Source organism: Ursus arctos, unplaced genomic scaffold, assembly GCF_023065955.2.
Source record: "Ursus arctos isolate Adak ecotype North America unplaced genomic scaffold, UrsArc2.0 scaffold_14, whole genome shotgun sequence".
In the NCBI taxonomy this organism is placed as follows: Eukaryota; Metazoa; Chordata; class Mammalia; order Carnivora; family Ursidae; genus Ursus; species Ursus arctos.
In genome coordinates, this window is record NW_026622808.1 from 39192173 (window position 1) to 39209009 (window position 16837).

The window sequence follows — 16837 nt, forward strand, 5'->3', positions numbered from 1 at the left end:
ATGGAGTCTTGGTACTTCCCACAAGCTTCATTGCCAATGAGTCCGCACCCAAATTAGAAAAACACTTTCATGGATTTGGGAATTAGGGACAAAGGCTGCAGCCTGCATCAGGAACCCAATCCAAAGGCACTCTCGGCTCCCCCCGCGCCTTACCCAGGCCGGAGGAGGACGACACGCTCTCCGTCAGCGAAGATGTTTCTGTCTGATCTGCCGAGAGTCCTTCCATTAGGGGCAGGGACAGCTCCGAGGAGGGCACGGACGAGTCGTAGATGCCCGAGTCCCGAGGCATGTCCGAGGGGCTGGTGGCTTTCCCGGCGTGCAGCAGGGGCCGCAGGACCGAGCCGCCCCCCGGCCCAGGCCCTGCCTCTGCGTCTTGGTCCAGGCCCAAGTGCGTGCCCTCTAAGGGCGAGTCAGCCAGCGCCCCCGGGACCGCGGCCTCGGCCTTGAGGCCGAAATCGCCGTCTGGTCCTGGTTTGCACATGACATCGTTTAACACCAAGCCCGAGTCAAACTTCTCCAGCACTGGCTCCCGGGAGTGGAGTGGGGGAGGACGGAGGGGAACGAACTGCTTCTCAAACCAGTCGGGCTCCTCATCGATAAACTGGTGCATGTTGCAAATAGCGACGTAAAGGGACCGGCCTGACTTGCTGCGGAAGTAGTTCCTTCTGCTCACCTGTCCGGGGTACTGCCCCGGCTCCGGGAGGCCGCGGTCTCGGGAGTGTAGGTGGGAGCAGAGCTGGGGAAGGTTGTCCATGAGCTTGTACTTCGTGCTCAGGTCCAGCACGCCGGGAACATCGCCCTCGCAGGAATAATCGAAGTACACGGCGATGAACTTGCTGAGCCGGGCCGAGGAGCTCTGCTTGGCCTGGCGGAGCTTTTCGGCGATGGCCGACACGGCCACCAGGAAGAGCTCCCCTTTCCCCGAGCCCCGGCCGCCGCCTTTGTGCTTATAGTTCTTCTTGTCCACGAAGTACTTCATGCCTTTGGAACACACCACGATGATGAACTGGGACTCGTGGATCTTCTGGATGACCCATTCTCTCTGCCCTTCTCTGCAGAGGCTGAAGTCCTCCCATAGGTCCAGAGCCACCTGGAAAGACAACACGGACCTCACTCACCTGTACAGCCTGGGGAGTCGGGTAACAAAAACAAGCGTGTTAGGACAAAGTCCCATCATATGTCCTTTAAGCATTATCAGCACTGCCGCATGCAGGCTCCGGGATGCCGGGATCTGGGAACAGCTGGCGTTCTGTGGGTGACAGGCACACGCCAGACCCTCTGCATCGTGCCCTTGTTTCAGGCTAATGTGGAGCCATTACCGCTCTCACCCTACGAGGGAAAAGACGGAGGCACAGAGCTTCTAGCAACCTGCCGAAGCTGCATATCCCAGTGAGGCCCTCACGGGACTCCGGGTGTGCTAGTGAGCAGAGAAAATGGGCGCCCTGGGGTCGGTCTGTGTGATGAGTGCAGCAGGTCCTGAAGGCAAAGCTAGAAGGTGATGATGGATGGGCTTGGGTGAGGGACACCAAAGCAGGCAGGAAATGGGGCCGAGGTCTGGATGTCAGAGTTGCCCGCAGTGCTGGCTGACTCACATCCAGAGAACGTGGTGGACAAAGAAGACCTCCTCGGCCACTCTCACAGCCCCAGGGTCAGCCATGCTGTTTACTGGTCCATCAATGACCAGAGAGGAGGGTGGTGGAGTGCAGTAACACAGCCACTCCGTTAGCTCACTTGTGAGTGACCGGCACCTCCCACCGTGACCTCACAGCAGTCTACGGGGGTCGTATCCATATAAGGCCTTTAACCCCAAGGAGGTGGTGGGAGGGAGTTGGAAGGAGGGCCACCAACAACGGAAGAAAACCGGGCATGCATGTGCCCCTCAGAGGGCTTCACCTTCTCAGACCATTTTCATCTGATTCTGCTGAAAATGTCTCTTGGCAGTTTTATCAGCTTCTTTCCTTCTGTAGTTCAGAAACGAATTCTCAGTGGCTATGCCAGAATGGGAGCCACAGTCTTTTATGGGGAAGGGGGTTCTGAAATGACTTTGTCTTCCTCTTGCCTCTAAGGAAGATGGTCCCCAAGATCCACCCACTTGCTGAAAATAATCCTGAATTGTCTTATACTCCCTTAATTCTCACTAGCATTATACATTCTAAAGGCTAACTGGGAGTATATACCAAGCATTTTTCAAATGTTTCCATCTTTGACCCAGAAATTCCATTTCCAGGCTTCTAGCTCTGGAAAATCATAAGAAATGAGGCAAAACTGAACTACTGAGATGTTAGCAATATGAAATAATTAAATTATAGTGAATTGATATTATGGCTCCCGTGGCTATCTAAAATTGCATGGTGTAGCCACTCTGGAAAACAGTATGGAGGTTCCTCAAAGAGTTAAAAACAGAACTACCCTACAATCCAGCAATTGCATTACTAGGTATTTAACCAAAGAATACAAAAATACTAATTGGAAGGGATACATCACCCTGATGTTTACAGCAGCATTATCAACAATAGTCAAATTATGGGAAGAGCCCAAATGTCCACTGACAGATGAATGGATAAAGATGTGGTATGTATGCAGATATAATGGAATATTATTCAGCTATAAAAAAAGAATGAAATCTTGCCATTTGCAATGACATGGATGGAGCTAGAGAGTATTATGCTAGGCAAAATAACTCAGTCAGAGAAAGACAAACACCATATGATTTCACTCATATGTGGAATTTAAGAAACAAAAACTATCCTAGGGGGAAAAAGGGGAGAGGCAAACCAAGAAACAGACTCTTAACTATAGAGAACAAACTGATGGTCACCAGAGGGGGGGGAGGGTGAAATAGGGGATGGGGATTAAGGAGCGCACTCGTGATGAATACTGGGTGACGTATGGAAGTTGAATCACCGTATTGTATACCTGAAACTAATATTATACTGTATGTTAACTGGCAGGTCTTAAGCAAAAACTTAAGAAAATAATAAAATAAAACTGCAGTTTAAATAGAACTTTCAATAGTGTAAAAAGTTATTAACTGACAAGACAGAAAAATCATTCTAATCCACCCCAAATGCAAAACCATATGCATGAGTTCATCGATGTAAAAAAACTGGAAGGAAATACACCAAATATTATCTGTGGTTCCTCTTTCTCCAGGGTGAGATTTTTTGAGTCATCTTTTTCTGTTTCCAAGATTTCTGCTACACTCAAAATTGGAAGCCGTTTTCCCCACGAGGCTAGTTAGTTACAAAGCAGAGCACACGGGTCGTCTGTGTCTGAAGACTGTGTGACACCAGCTAGAGGTCGCAGTTGGTTTTTCAGGGTGCGTTTGGATCTGCCCATCTCCCCAGCTTCCTGCGTCAGCCTTGTAAGTAGGTGTTATAGACACTAGAGGGCAGCCTTGCCACATGGAGAGACTAAGAAGTCTACCAGCGGGCAGTATCGAAGCACGAGTAAGTCATTACACAGGCACTGTACAGTTCTTGCATTGGTAGGAAACACTGTACCTTACAGGAGAGCTTCAAACTTCCCTCTAAAATTAGCACTATGACATTATAGAAAAGCTACATATTCATAGCTTAACTCAGGATAGCAGACAAGAAAGTAGAGCAGACCATTTGAGTCCTTGACATATTGTTCTCCCTTCTTAGCAAAACTCCTCCAAAGTATTGTCTAAACCCACTTGATCTTCCATCCCCTCTTTGACCCGTCAAGGCTCACCAAGATGTCTTGAGTGACCACCTGCCCCCACTCCCATTGCATGTTCCCAGGGCACATGCCATTTCCCTCCATGCAACCTCTTGATGTTTATCAAACTTCCTGCCAGGTAGGCTACGAAAGGCTTCTGAGCAGGAGTGTGTCAGGGTTAGGACTCAGGGTTAGGAAACATTTAGTGGTGGGGATGGGCAGGACAGACTGAAGGAGGAGTGTGAGGCTGACCCCAATTTGGAAGGGAGCTAGGCTCTGGGGGAGGGCAGGTGTCACCCAAGGAGGCCTGGAAGGGAGGGAGAGAGCAGTGAGAGCACGGGAGCATATATCCTGCCCAGGGAAAGAGAAGAGACTTCAGATTCCTCACCTCACAGCCGCAGAAGTCCTGGAGGAAGTAGGCAAAACACCGGACAACGTTCATGTGATTCTGGCCATCTTTGCTGGAATAGCAGAGGAAGACCTTCGGCCTCGGCCGGAGCCTCTCCCTGGGGAGCGCCGTGGTGTACGAGGAGGACTCAGAACTCTCTTCATCTAAATGTGAATATATATTTTCTAAATTGGAAAAGAAGATAGGGTTGATGCCTACGGGCAATGCTTTGTCCTGTGCCCTAAGACTCAGGACCTAATGCCATCTTCGAGAAACAATTGTTGATTCTCCCAGTCCCCAGCCCCTTGGGTCCCCACTGGAAACAGGACAACTGATTTCTCCAGTGGACCAACAAATAGCCAAAATGGGTTGTTCACCTGCAAGTGACCTCGGGTAAGCCGAGAAAACTGCTGGGACCGCTCTGGGCAGCAGAGAGCCCCCAGAGGCAGGTCTTGCAACCAAGCGTACCTACCAGACCAATTAAGCACTAACAGAGCTGACCTTCTTCAGGAAAAAAAAAAAAAAAAAAGAAAAGAAAACCCTTTCATTGAGGTATAACTTACAAAGGTAAAGTGCATAAATCTTGAGAGTACATCTCAGTAAAGCGTTTACCTAAGTATATACCTGTGTAACCAGCACTCAGATCAAGATATAAAACATTGCCAAGCTCCCCAGAAAGTTCCCTCCTGACACCTAACTTTTATAAGCAATCAAGCCCTACCTCTACCCTTACTTGTACTTTTAGACTTCATATATGTTCGTGAATTTACTATCCTGAGTTTGGGAATAGAATATGGCTTCATGTTCATGGCTCCTGAGTTTAAAAGTCAAGCATCCTAATGCTAGGAACTAGAGGACCTATGTGGCCTTTCAGATGCCCATTTGGTTCCGGGCGGGGGGAGGGGGGTACCAAGGGCCCAAGGGCTCCCTCTGTTGGCCCATGGCCTGCCAACTTGGGGGGAACACACCACACAAAGAGATACCTTGTTGTTTCTTGCGGCACATCACGGTGAAGAGGGTCGCAAATGCCGAGATGACAACCAGCGGCACGGTGATGGCCACAGCCCTGATGGGCCCAGCCCACGGGGAATGCGCTGGGAAATGTCAGAGAGAAGGCTTGAAACTTAAGCAGCACAAGTTCAAAGAGAATTCCCTTTTTTTTTTCTTTTTTTCTTTTTTTAAGATTTTTTATTTTTAAGTAATCTCTACATCCAATGTGGGGCTTGAACTCACAACTCCAAGGTCAAGAGTCACATACTCCACTGACTGAGCCAGCCAGGCATCCCTCATAAGCTGTGTAACAGGTTCTGGGACCCCTGACTGCATTTCTCTAGTTAGTACTGGCCTGGTGATTATAAAAGGATTCCCTTTAGAGAGTTGCAGAATACAATGCAACAGTTAGAGTCGCTGGGACAGTAGATACTTGTAAGGGAGAATTTTGCCCTAGGAAACCTCACCTTCCACTTTTCTTCCCAGGACAAGTGATTATTTAAGTCCCAGCTACACACACACACACACACACACACCAATCACAGTGGCCTCTGTCTTCCAGGCATCAACGTTAGGATGGAGGAAAAGTCAGCTTTGATGGAACATTTATTTTTTTTTTAAAGAGAGAGTGAGGCCGTGAGGGGGAGGGGGAGATAGAGAATCTTAAGCAGACTCCCTGTGCTCGGCATAGAGCCCAATGTAGGGCTCAATCTCACGACCCTGAGTTCATGACCGGAGCTGAAGTCAAGAGTGGGTACTCAACCAACAAAGCCACCCAGGCGCCCCTGATGGAACATCTTTTATAAGAGAGGAATTCAGATGCTGTGTTTTGATTTTGTCAACCTTGAAGGACGGAAAGTATCAAATAGCACGGCTTGCTATAGTCCAGAGCCAACATTTCACACAGAAAAAAAAAAAAAAAAATCATACCTGGCTTTAAGGCATAATGCATCACTTTTCTGGTTGTATTAGTGTCATCCAGCAGCTGCAAAACAGAGGACGGTGTATCATTATTTTGTTTAAGTGATAACATCTCAACAGATTTCATTCATATTTCCATCTGTGGACAGTGGGGGTAAGAGGAAGGAGAGCTGCTGCCTATGATCATTTATGAGCTGAAACTAGACAGTAAATCAGATAAATCTCTGCTTTACCAACTCAAAAGTCTCAACCTCATCACCTTCTATGAATCAAACATTGCTCATTCATTGATGAATTCAGCTAGTGAGTTCCACATTCTAGCAATCTTCTGTTACAATGGCATCCTACCACTAATTTTACTGGCCGCCATTAATGCTTTCGGAGGCTGTGTCCGTTCAAAACCACATACTGCTACCACATCAGACAACCAGTGTTTCTCCCAAAATGGTAAGACACGTTGATTGTCTCTGAATAGCAGGGCTATGGACAAATTTTTCATTTCCTTTTCTATTTTTATTTTATTCCTGTTTTTGTAGTATGTTTGATACTGGAAAAATAATCTAAAATAATAGAAGAAAAACATATCATTTGCTTGTTTTCAGTGGTATTTAGAACTTCATGGATACTGACACAGAAAATGTCAGCAGAGACCTAGAGAAGTATTGGCAGATATAAGAAGCAGAACTTTTCCTTTCTGTTTTACTACTAAAAGTTTTTAGGGACACCTGGGTGGCTCAGTCTGTTAAGGGTCTGCCTTTGGCTCAGGTAATGATCCCAGGGTCCTGGGATCGAGTCCCGAGTTGGGCTCCTTGCTCAGTGGGGAGCCTGCATCTCCCTCTGACTGCCTCTCTCTCTCACTCTGACAAATAAATAAGTAAAATCTTCAAAAAAATAAAAAGTTTTTAAATCTAAATCTTTAAAAACATATTTTTGTGGACAGTGTAGGGGACCAGGGCAGTTTGCCCCAGTACATACTACAATGGCCTGATAAATATTTTGTAATGAAGTTACTGGAGAAAGAAGTAGTGTCAAGGACACTCAGACCCTCCCTCTGTCCCCTTGAAAGCAGGAAATAGATCTCCCTTATGACAAATCCCTTCACTGTCCTGAGAAGTAAAAATGACATCCTTTGAGATAGGGACTTTAAAGTCGAGAAAACTGTAGAAACAAACCTTGTTCCTTTTATTATCTTGTAGAAAAAAACCTTGCTCCTAATTTATCATCTCAGCCTAAATTCCACTTAGAATTCCTTACTAATTAAAGCTCCCAAACATCTATTTTCTTTATCCTATCAATTCCTCACAAATTTATTATCTCTTTGTCCAAAAAGCATAAAAATTGTGCCTGCCTTTGTCATTTCTTTGGGTTCCAATTTCATTATTAGGCTTCTGTGCACCCTTAGTAAGACTCTGTTTTTTTTTCTCCCCTTAATCGCTCTCATATCAATTTAACTCCTAAACCAGCTGGAAGAACCCAGGGAGGAAAGAATTTCTTCCTCCCCTACAAGGGAATACTGCATAGGAATTCTAAATCATGGTTACGTGGACTATGTGGTTTCATAAAAATATTTATATGAAATATTTGAAATGCTGAATGAGAAAAATCAAAGACTGATTACATATAAACTTTTTAAAAAGCATGTTAAGGGCCATGTAAAAATATAACTGTGCACACCCTCAATGGCTTGAAATTTTAGTGTTGTAAACAGTTGGAATTCTTCATGAAATAGATTCATTCTGTAGAATTAATAATAGGGCTTTCTTGAGTTATACATACCTCAATTATATAATCCCCAGGAGAAACATTTTGAAGGAGGCAGCTTGTTGTCTCTGTATTTTGCTCCTGCAAAGAAACACCACCACAACACTTTTAAAACTCTCTTCTTGGATAAGGGTCATCTGGACCTCTCTTTCCCCCCCAGAGCTGAAGGAGACTTGTCTCCAGTCTTGACCATGTTCAGAATACATCAATTAGAGCAGAAAGCAACCACGTTTATCTGCTACACATGCTCTGAACTTCACCCCGATAAAAACGCCCAGGAGAGCCCAGGACCCCCATCATGGTCTATACATAGCTAGTGGTGCCCTCAGCAGGACTATTTCATTTGCAGACAAAGAAACTAGTTAGAATACCCTTTACTTACTGAAAGGGTGCGGAAAGAAATCACATGCCCATGTTTGTGCATATTTTATGCGCCGTAATTTTGATTTGAGCAGAAGGTCAATGACATAAGTGAGAGCCCGCAGGAAAGCACAACTCAACAACACAGAAGCATGTCTAGGAAGGCGCTAGGTTCTGCTATCATGACCAAAAACCTCTCTTGGTGCTCTCTAGAGGTCACCTAGCAGTCCTGTGCACTTCCACAAGATATTTCCCCCTCTTGCTGACTGCCCTCAATTTAAGAACTTGCTTGCTGAGTTTCTACTTAACTTTTGGTCTATATGTACAATCAGTAAGGCACTGAAGTCCTAGTGGCTTGGCTCCTAGATGTGGTTTTTCCACTGACTAGCTGTGTGACCTTGAGCGAGCCAGGTGACCTCATGGAGCCTCGGGTCACCCATCTGTAAAGTGGGGTGACAGCAGCCTCTGTTGCTTAGAGTTGTAAGGATTCAATGAGCATAAAGCTTGGGGGCTGGCACACAGTGAGCACCCAATTCAAGTTTAAAACAGAGCAGAATGAACTAGAAATACTTAATTCTTTGGCTCCTTGGTAATACCCTTCCCAGGCTTCATCACCACTGGGATAGCTGGGGTGTAGTTAGATAACTGGAGAGTGAGGGCTGTCCCTGAGACATAACATTCTGGAATATCTACCAACTGCTGAGATAAAGCCTCGTGTTCATGTCAAACCACCCAAATTCCAGGGGCCTAGGGGTCACTTTAAAACATGTAGTAGGAGCACATGGGTGGCTCAGTTGGTTAAGCGTCTGCCTTCGGCTCAGGTCATGATCTCTGGGTCCTGGAATGGAGCCCCACATTGGGCTCTCTGCTCAGCACGCAGTCTACTTCTCCCTCTCCCTCTCCCTCTGTGCTCTATCTCAAATACATAAAATCTTAACAAACAAACGTGTAGTATTCCTTAATGCACACACAGCAGCTCACCTGTTTACAGGTCTTTCTCTTGAAAGGCCCTTCGTGCTTGAGCTTATAGTGAAGATAGAAGAAACGGAAGCCGAAGGTGTGGGGCGCGTGATCGAAAGACACCTGCATGTCCAAACCGTGCTGAGTGATGTTCAGGTTCCGAGGCTTCCAGACTGCGAGGAGGAAGGACCCAGGATGAGCACCCAGAGGCCACCCCGACACCACCGTGCGGGCAAGACCTGACAGACAGGAACAGCTATACTTACAGGGCTTACAGGCCAGGTTGTCCGGCTGTAGCAACAGGTCGCAGGCTATGAAGAAAGACGCATATTTTTACTTTTAGTACAGGTGGACATTTTCCTCATCCATTAGTTCAATAAAATATAAATGCACGGTGCTGGGTAGTATAAAGTGTAAGATACATCAATTCAGCAATGATTTTCCGTGCAGTGTAGTTCTATCTTATGAACATTTAAATTGTACAATATAAAAATACGAATGCAGTTCATTTTATGCCAAATAAATGGAAACAGTGTCAAGAAGACTCTTGAAGCTTGTCAAGCATGACAGAGTTTTCAAGGCCAGCAACCAAGGCCAGCAGGACCGTGTTCAGGCTACTGCCACATGGAGGCTCTGGTTTAGCTGTAAACAGAAATAAAGCCAGCCCTTGCTCCACTGTACAGGGTTGTTTAGGCACAAGAGAACTTTGGAGTGATTCCGGTAACTGTCTTGGGATTGTTGTGACCTTTGCTAGCAAATCCTCGGATGGGGTCTAAAAATGGCATCGAGACATCTACCAAGTTGTAGCACCAAAGCCAATTGAAGCCACTGAAGCAGAGCTTCAATGTGATAAAAACACAATGAGAGGGGCGCCTGGGTGGCACAGCGGTTGAGCGTCTGCCTTAGGCTCAGGGCGTGATCCCGGCGTTCTAGGATCGAGCCCCACATCAGGCTCCTCCGCTGGGAGCCCTCTTCTTCCTCTCCCACTCCCCTGCTTGAGTTCCCTCTCTCGCTGGCTGTCTCTGTCGAATAAATAAATAAAATCTTAAAAAAAAAAAAAAAAAACCCACAATGAGAGGGGCCAAACAGCTAGTCCAGGATAACACGCTGCTTGCCCAGGGAGAACCCTCTGGCAAATGTCCATACAACGCCAAGAAAAGCAAAGGCAGCATCAGGATCACAGAGCACCGAAACAGTGATAACCGCGTCTCCCGCCTCTGCCTCACCCCCAAAGAGACACATTGATTCCGCTGGGAAAAATCAATCCTAAATTACGCTAGTTCTGATTAAGGCAAGCTTTTCACAAACATATTTGGATCCTCTAATTGGTATGCGTCAGGCATTGAGACGTAAAATGCACATAGTCTTTACCCTATGGAATTGTATTTTAATTAAGAAAATGAGACTGTTATAAAATAACTTTGCTGCACAGAAAATACAATTAAAAAAAAAAGAGAGAGAAGGAAAGAAAAGAAAGGCAAAAAGAAAACCAGAGTATGAGTTCTGGAGTTGAGAAAAAAAATCACAGAGGGGGAGGACGGCAACGAGGAGTAGGAAGGGCTGTCACATTGGGGGCCCGGAATGCCAGACGGAAAGCCTGACCAGGAAGGCAAGAGGGAACAGCTGCAGGTTTCAAGATATCGGGGCACCAAATCGGAAAGCAGGGATTCAGGTTGAAGAAAGACACACCACACCACGTGCAGAACAGATGGCAAAGGGAACTCAGCACGGTTGCCTGCAGAGTGTGGACACCAGAGTCAGACTTCTGGGTTCAAATCCCAGCTCCCTCCAGAGACTCTTTAACTGCTGGGTGTGCGATTCCACATCTAATAAGTGGAGATGGGAAGATTAAATTCTTTGAAGGGTTGGTATGGGGGCAAACTGACTCGGTATTTAGAAAGCATTTAGAAGAGGGCCTGACACATAGATGTTAAACAAACAAAAAACTTTCTAGAAAGAGGCAATCTCAGGGTTACTGATTAACTGTCTTAATGTAATTCTGAAAATAGACCATCACAGAAGCCACTTTCCTGATGACAGGTAGAAAAAGATGGAATTATTTCATGCTCTGCCTACTTTTTAGTCCTTTTTTTTTTTCAAATGGTTTTAATATATGGATATCTGCCAGCAGCAGCACCCAAAAAAAAAAAAAAAAAAATCAAGCATGATGTCTACTCTTGAACAAGTTGGCAATGGGTGTATGGGTGTCTCTGATTAGGTGAACTCTGCCTAGGCCAAACCTTAATTCTAAGAATTGCTTTTCTGGATACTTTTTCCGGTTGCTTTTCTCCTCACCATGCTGGTTTCATACCAGTATTTGGTGGACTCTTGAATACATTTCTTCGAAAAGTCACTAGAATCAGGAGCAGTTTCCCCATGGGAACCAGGCAAGCAGGCTATACTCACCACGGGTTCTGAAGAAAAAAGGGTGGTAATTGCTTTCATTTTTAATGGAAGGAAAAGGGACAATCTTCACGAAGTAATCCGTTTCAAATTTCATATTCAGGAAAGGTTGAGATTCCATTCCCTAAAAGGGAATAAAAACAGACACGATATCATGAAGAAATCACCCACCCCTCCACCTACACACCAGACCTTCAGTCCTCCCCACACACTCTTCCAGACCTGGGGTCTATTTTCTGGACCACATTTAACTGAAATAACAGATCGGCAATGCTGCCTGCTCTTCGGCAAGGGAGCCAGGCTGGTTGACGCGGAACCTCAAAGCTGGTGGGGAAGAGCTCACATACCCCTGAGAGCACAAAGCCACCTTCCAGGACGTGTAACCCGAGAGGTGTGTTCACAGTGAGAGGTGCTGGAGGGATTCTCTGGACGTGGAGCGGGTGTGAGGTGTTGCCGAGCTATTTCTCGCCCACCTTGGTGGGAGGGGTGGACCCCACAGCCCCTCCTTCTCCATTTTCACAGACATTCAATAGACCATTCAGACCCCCAGAACAATGGCGTGTCTTCCGGAGCACATTCTCTGCGTGTGACTTACAGTTCTTTTGAAGCTACTGTTGAGCTGCTTTGGGTCCTTTAGAATCAGTTGTTGGCACCGTCTTCCCTCCGACTTCAGCTCCTCCAGTATTACTCGAAATCCTTTTAGGAATTCGATGCCTAAGCAAAGCAGAAAGCTTTTATGAAAAGGGGACCTAATTACCTTTGAACACACTTTCCTTCCTGCAAGATTACCGTCCTTTCCACCTACACAAGAGTTAAAGGAATTCTAACTTTGGCCAGAATATCCGAGTTTTACAGAAAGGAAAAACCACATGCCCTGCATTCCTCTGGGACAGGCCAGGTGATTTTCTCTGTCCCATCACGACTAATTAATTAGCTCTAATCCAGCCAGCCATTTCACAAATGCCTGTTGCCTCTGTGACATTAGGGTTCAAATATTTAGGCTCAAGTCACAATTGAGCCTAAAAGTCTACAGTGGAATATATAATTTCTAGGTCTTCCGACAGGGTGTATTCAGCTGATGATAATTCCCAAAGCTGACTAGGGACTCCCCCCGAACTATGTTTCCGCTTTAAGTTTTTGTCCTATATTTGCTGGCATGGTTCACTGAGTCATGCACGAAATTCCCAACAAAGTGTGTGTCTGCACCCAAGGGGTTCCTAGGCTTGAGATTAAATAGTTTAGAATGCCTATGTGATTACAAAGCAGTTCTTGCTCTAATCAGGGCTGAAAGGCAGACACCCAAGGGCTGCCCAGTGTGTGCTCTTCATACAGCCCTCAGAGGCCCCGAGACGCCCACCGCGCTGCTGAAAGGCACCAGCCCAGCCTCCTGCCACCTGAGGATTAAACTCTGCTGATCACAAGAGCCAGTACCAGCACTCTGCATCCCATGGAAACTGGAGCGGTCCAACTGCAGCTGGAGATCCCTAAAGCCGGCCTCAACAGGCGCAGTATCGATTTCACATTCTTTCTGAACACTACACAAGGAGACAATTTCAACCCTTCCCCTCGCAGGGCAAAAGTAATGACACAGAGTGCAATTAACCAGGTGGGAAAATTATTGATAGCAAAGGACAGGGAAATCTTCTTTGAACAGGTCTTCAATCCTGTAATTATTTGATGAAAAATGTATATTTCACGGTGAGCAGGGCAAAGGAGTTACAATGAGAGCTTCACATTTTCAGGGGTCACAGTGTAGAATGGGCAGACAACGACTGCCACATTGCATTTCAAGTACAAAGCTTCCTGTGGGGGTGAGAGCCAGCTGACCCACAGCCCAAGATTCAGACATGCTAATAAGATCGAAGGTCTTTGACCAGCGATCAGTTAGCAGATCTCACAGGAATGTGCCTTCTGAGACTAAAAAAAAAAAGGTTGAACAAATATTATTTATATTAAGATTTAATTCATGCCATGTCCCTCGAGCTCCTGTTTAACAAAAGCTGGGTGATTAATATGATTTAGGCTGTACATCTCACAGTTTCATAAAAATTCATCAGCTGAGGTGGGAGTGGGTGGTTCTGTCCTTATTTTTAAAAGACCAGCCTGAAAAATCACTATGCCAAGTCTGGCGGGGGGTGGGGTAGAAGCAGCAGGTGTAAATCTTCTACCACAGTAACAGCTTTATCACAATACTCTGAAAGCCTTGTAGTTACATGTGTAGCAACTTTATAGAACAGCTTCCAATGATGCAACGTATTTGCTCCTTTCCATCATTTACAACTCATGAATCCTCCTACCACCCACGGGAGGAAGATATCATCCCCATTTTACAGAGGAGGAAACAGCTATTGAGACACTGACCGACTTGCCCAGGATCACACAGGAATTAAACAGCAGATGTGCGATTCAAACCCAGGAGCGTCTGGCTGTAAGCTTGTGCTCTTAACCCATACGTTTTTCTGTCTTCCAACGAGTTTCCTTAATAGAACCTGAAAGAACCTCACAGAAACAGACAGAACCTGTCCACCCACAAATCATCGTGCAGGAAAAGCACCACAATCTGCCCTCACTGGTCCACCTGTTAGTTTTGCAACCACACGCTCACATCCCTTACTGCGATTTGTCAGGCCAGCCCCTGCACTGTATAGCCTTACATGGAATGACCACTTCCCGTTCATCCACAGAGAATGTTTTTATCTTTAAATGTTAAGATAATGTTATTTTTGGAAAACCTGCTGTGTTCAGACCCAGCAGTATTTACATGGATAAGTGAGTCAGGCCCACGGGTCTGATCTATCCTCCCTCGCTCTGCACTCACCTCTCCTGCAGTCTGATTTTTCTGACATTTATCCTGTTCAGATGAAGAAATCCAGGCTTTTATTGTAGGTTTCCCTTAGCCAGGTTTTTTTTTTTTTTTTTTTTTTTTTTTAATTCTAAGATTCAGTGGCAATGTCAAAGGAGCAGGTTTAGGACCAGATTCTGATGATGATAACAGTAGCTACTGTTTTTTTTCCCCCGTTTTGCTCTTTCTTAAAGATTTTATTTTAAAGTAATCTCTATACTCGATGTGGGGCTTGAACCTACAACCCCAAGATCAAGAGTCACATGCTCCACTGACTGAGCTAGCATGGTGCCCCAATAGCCACCACTGTTTTTTAAGAGCTCTTTCTAGGGGCAGCTGGCTGGCCTAGTCAGTGGAGCATGCAACCCTTGATCTCAGGGTCATGAGTTCAAGCCCCACACTGGGTGTAGAGATTACTTAAATAAAAATTCTTAAAAAAAGGAAAAAACTCTTCTAGAAATATATTGCATGTGTGTGTGTGTCTGGAAATCTTATAATAAACCAAGAGGCAGTCCTCTGCATGTTACCGATGGGGGAATGTTACAGATGGGGAAGCCGGGCCAGCAACAGTTAGACTAGCCTCTTGTGAAAGGTAGAATCTGGGTTCACACCCAGGCCCATCTGAACAAATGGGCCCTGCGCATGTCCCACATCCAGTTATCCCATCCTCTCTGATAGGTCATCAACTTGTTAAAGAGGACAAGCAGACTCTGCCCTACCCTGAATCTGGCCAGATAATGTGGGTTTGCTTTTTTCTGTTTCTTCCTTTTGTTTCTTTTTTCAGCCCACATTGTTTAAACAACTTCAGTGAGTTGGCAACATTTAAAAATTGATTTTATGGAGGCGCCTGGGTGGCTCAGTCAGTTAAGAGTCTGCCTTCGGCTCGGGTCATGATCCCAGGGTCCTGGGATCGAGTCCTGCATCAGGCTCCCTCAGTGGGGAGTCTGTGTCTCCTTCTGACCCTCCCCCTGCTCATGCTCTCTCTCTGACAAGTAAATAAACTCTTTTAAAAAATGATTTTATGAGTTTTTGTGGAAACTGGAATATTCCCGAAAACTCACACCATGTGCCAGGATATCCCTGTGGGCGCAGAGATGGCCAATGCTGGATGCTGAGGCCATTACACCCTTGGACAGGTCACCTATCCCCCGACTATTGCTGAGACCAAGGGGCCAAGGGTTCAATGTGATTTATCACCACACACTATTATTTTGCAAACCCACTTCTCTCTCAGTAATAGCCAAGCGAATAAAAGATGAGCCATGAAGCCCAGCATCAAGCTTGTTGCACGCCCAGCAAGTAAATGCAACAAAGCACGCGGTGTATCTGGGCCCAAGCACACCTAAGCTACACTTATGTCAAGACCTGCCTGGCTCCTGGAGGTTGTCACCTTGGGACCCCTGCACTGGTCACTACCCACACCGCCCACATGGTGGACTCCATTTTGACCACTTACCGAGAGCCCCTGGCGACCAAAGAATGGTGACTGCCACTTGGTCATGGCAAGCGTACTGATTGATGGTGATGTTCTGGGCGTCAGCAATCACATGCTTCCCCACTGGATTCAAGTAGGTGGTACAGTCTAGAGGGTTGGGAGAACAAAGAACAGTTAGATTAAAACATTTATTTTTTGAGGTCCAGGTTCATCTTCTCAAATCACACAGAGCCGTCTGGAGGTGGCCAAATCCATTCTGTCTGAAGACGTGTGCCGAAAAAGCCCACATATGACGTCCAAGTTTGACTGTCAGGAAAACTGTAAGATGCTGCAGAGGGACTTACTTATAGCACCAACCCCACTGCCCACCCTTCGAGTTAAGTGCTAGGACAGCACGAGGAGGATTACGCACTGTGGGACTGTACGTGTTCATACATATACAGTCTGACTGTGTGTCTGGCATTGACTGTTTTACTATTATGACACTTTACCTAAATCAATAATTATTTACATCAGTTCAATCAGTTTTCAGCATTAGAGAGTGATCTGAAACAAAACAAATGGCTAAGTAGTCTGGGGCTTGCTTTTAGAAGAAACCTGGAGGCCAGGTGAGCAGGCAGGAAAAGGAAGCAGGATGAGGATGGGAATCACCGGGGAGTGGCTCACAGCGAGACTGTTAAACAATCGGATTAGTACCTACAAAAGGGACTTACTGACCTCGTGATGAGCAAATACCTTCACTCAAAGGTAAAACTTCTGTTCCCAAACACCATGTGTTAGCAAAGACACCCGCAATGCAAACCTAATGAAAAGGGCTCCACGTTACTCAAAAAATGAAGACAAATTCTCTGATGTTGTCTGAGGACATTATTAACTGCCAGCTGTCAATGCAGACACGACCACGTGAGCAGCTGTGACACCTGGTATTGCTAAGGACACCTTCAAAGTCTACAGGATCCTAAAAAGCTACCGGAAGCTTCCAGGCAGACTCAGAACAGGACTCCAGAGAAAGGCCGGGGGCTGTTCTGGCCTCTCATGCAGGGAGAACCACCAGCTGTCCCTGGCAAATACCAACTCGTGATTCTTACACTGC

The 16837-nt window shown here is 46.0% G+C and overlaps 1 protein-coding gene across 2 annotated transcripts in view; it reads right to left on the minus strand.

The window, feature by feature from the left end:
• IL17RD (interleukin 17 receptor D) overlaps positions 1-16837 on the minus strand; it is a 67298-nt gene that overhangs the window by 7240 nt on the left and 43221 nt on the right. Inside the window, exons 3-12 of one of the 2 annotated variants that reach the window (XM_044384937.3) lie at positions 15766-15891; positions 12063-12181; positions 11471-11591; positions 9331-9375; positions 9086-9237; positions 7760-7825; positions 5993-6047; positions 5056-5166; positions 4073-4236; positions 154-1090 (exon numbers count right to left, since the gene is read on the minus strand). In XM_044384937.3, coding sequence (XP_044240872.2) covers positions 154-1090; positions 4073-4236; positions 5056-5166; positions 5993-6047; positions 7760-7825; positions 9086-9237; positions 9331-9375; positions 11471-11591; positions 12063-12181; positions 15766-15891 — 1896 coding nt within the window. Of the gene's footprint in view, positions 1-153; positions 1091-4072; positions 4258-5055; positions 5167-5992; positions 6048-7759; positions 7826-9085; positions 9238-9330; positions 9376-11470; positions 11592-12062; positions 12182-15765; positions 15892-16837 lie in introns of both variants that reach the window. The other variant, XM_026501076.4, reaches the window with a different exon arrangement.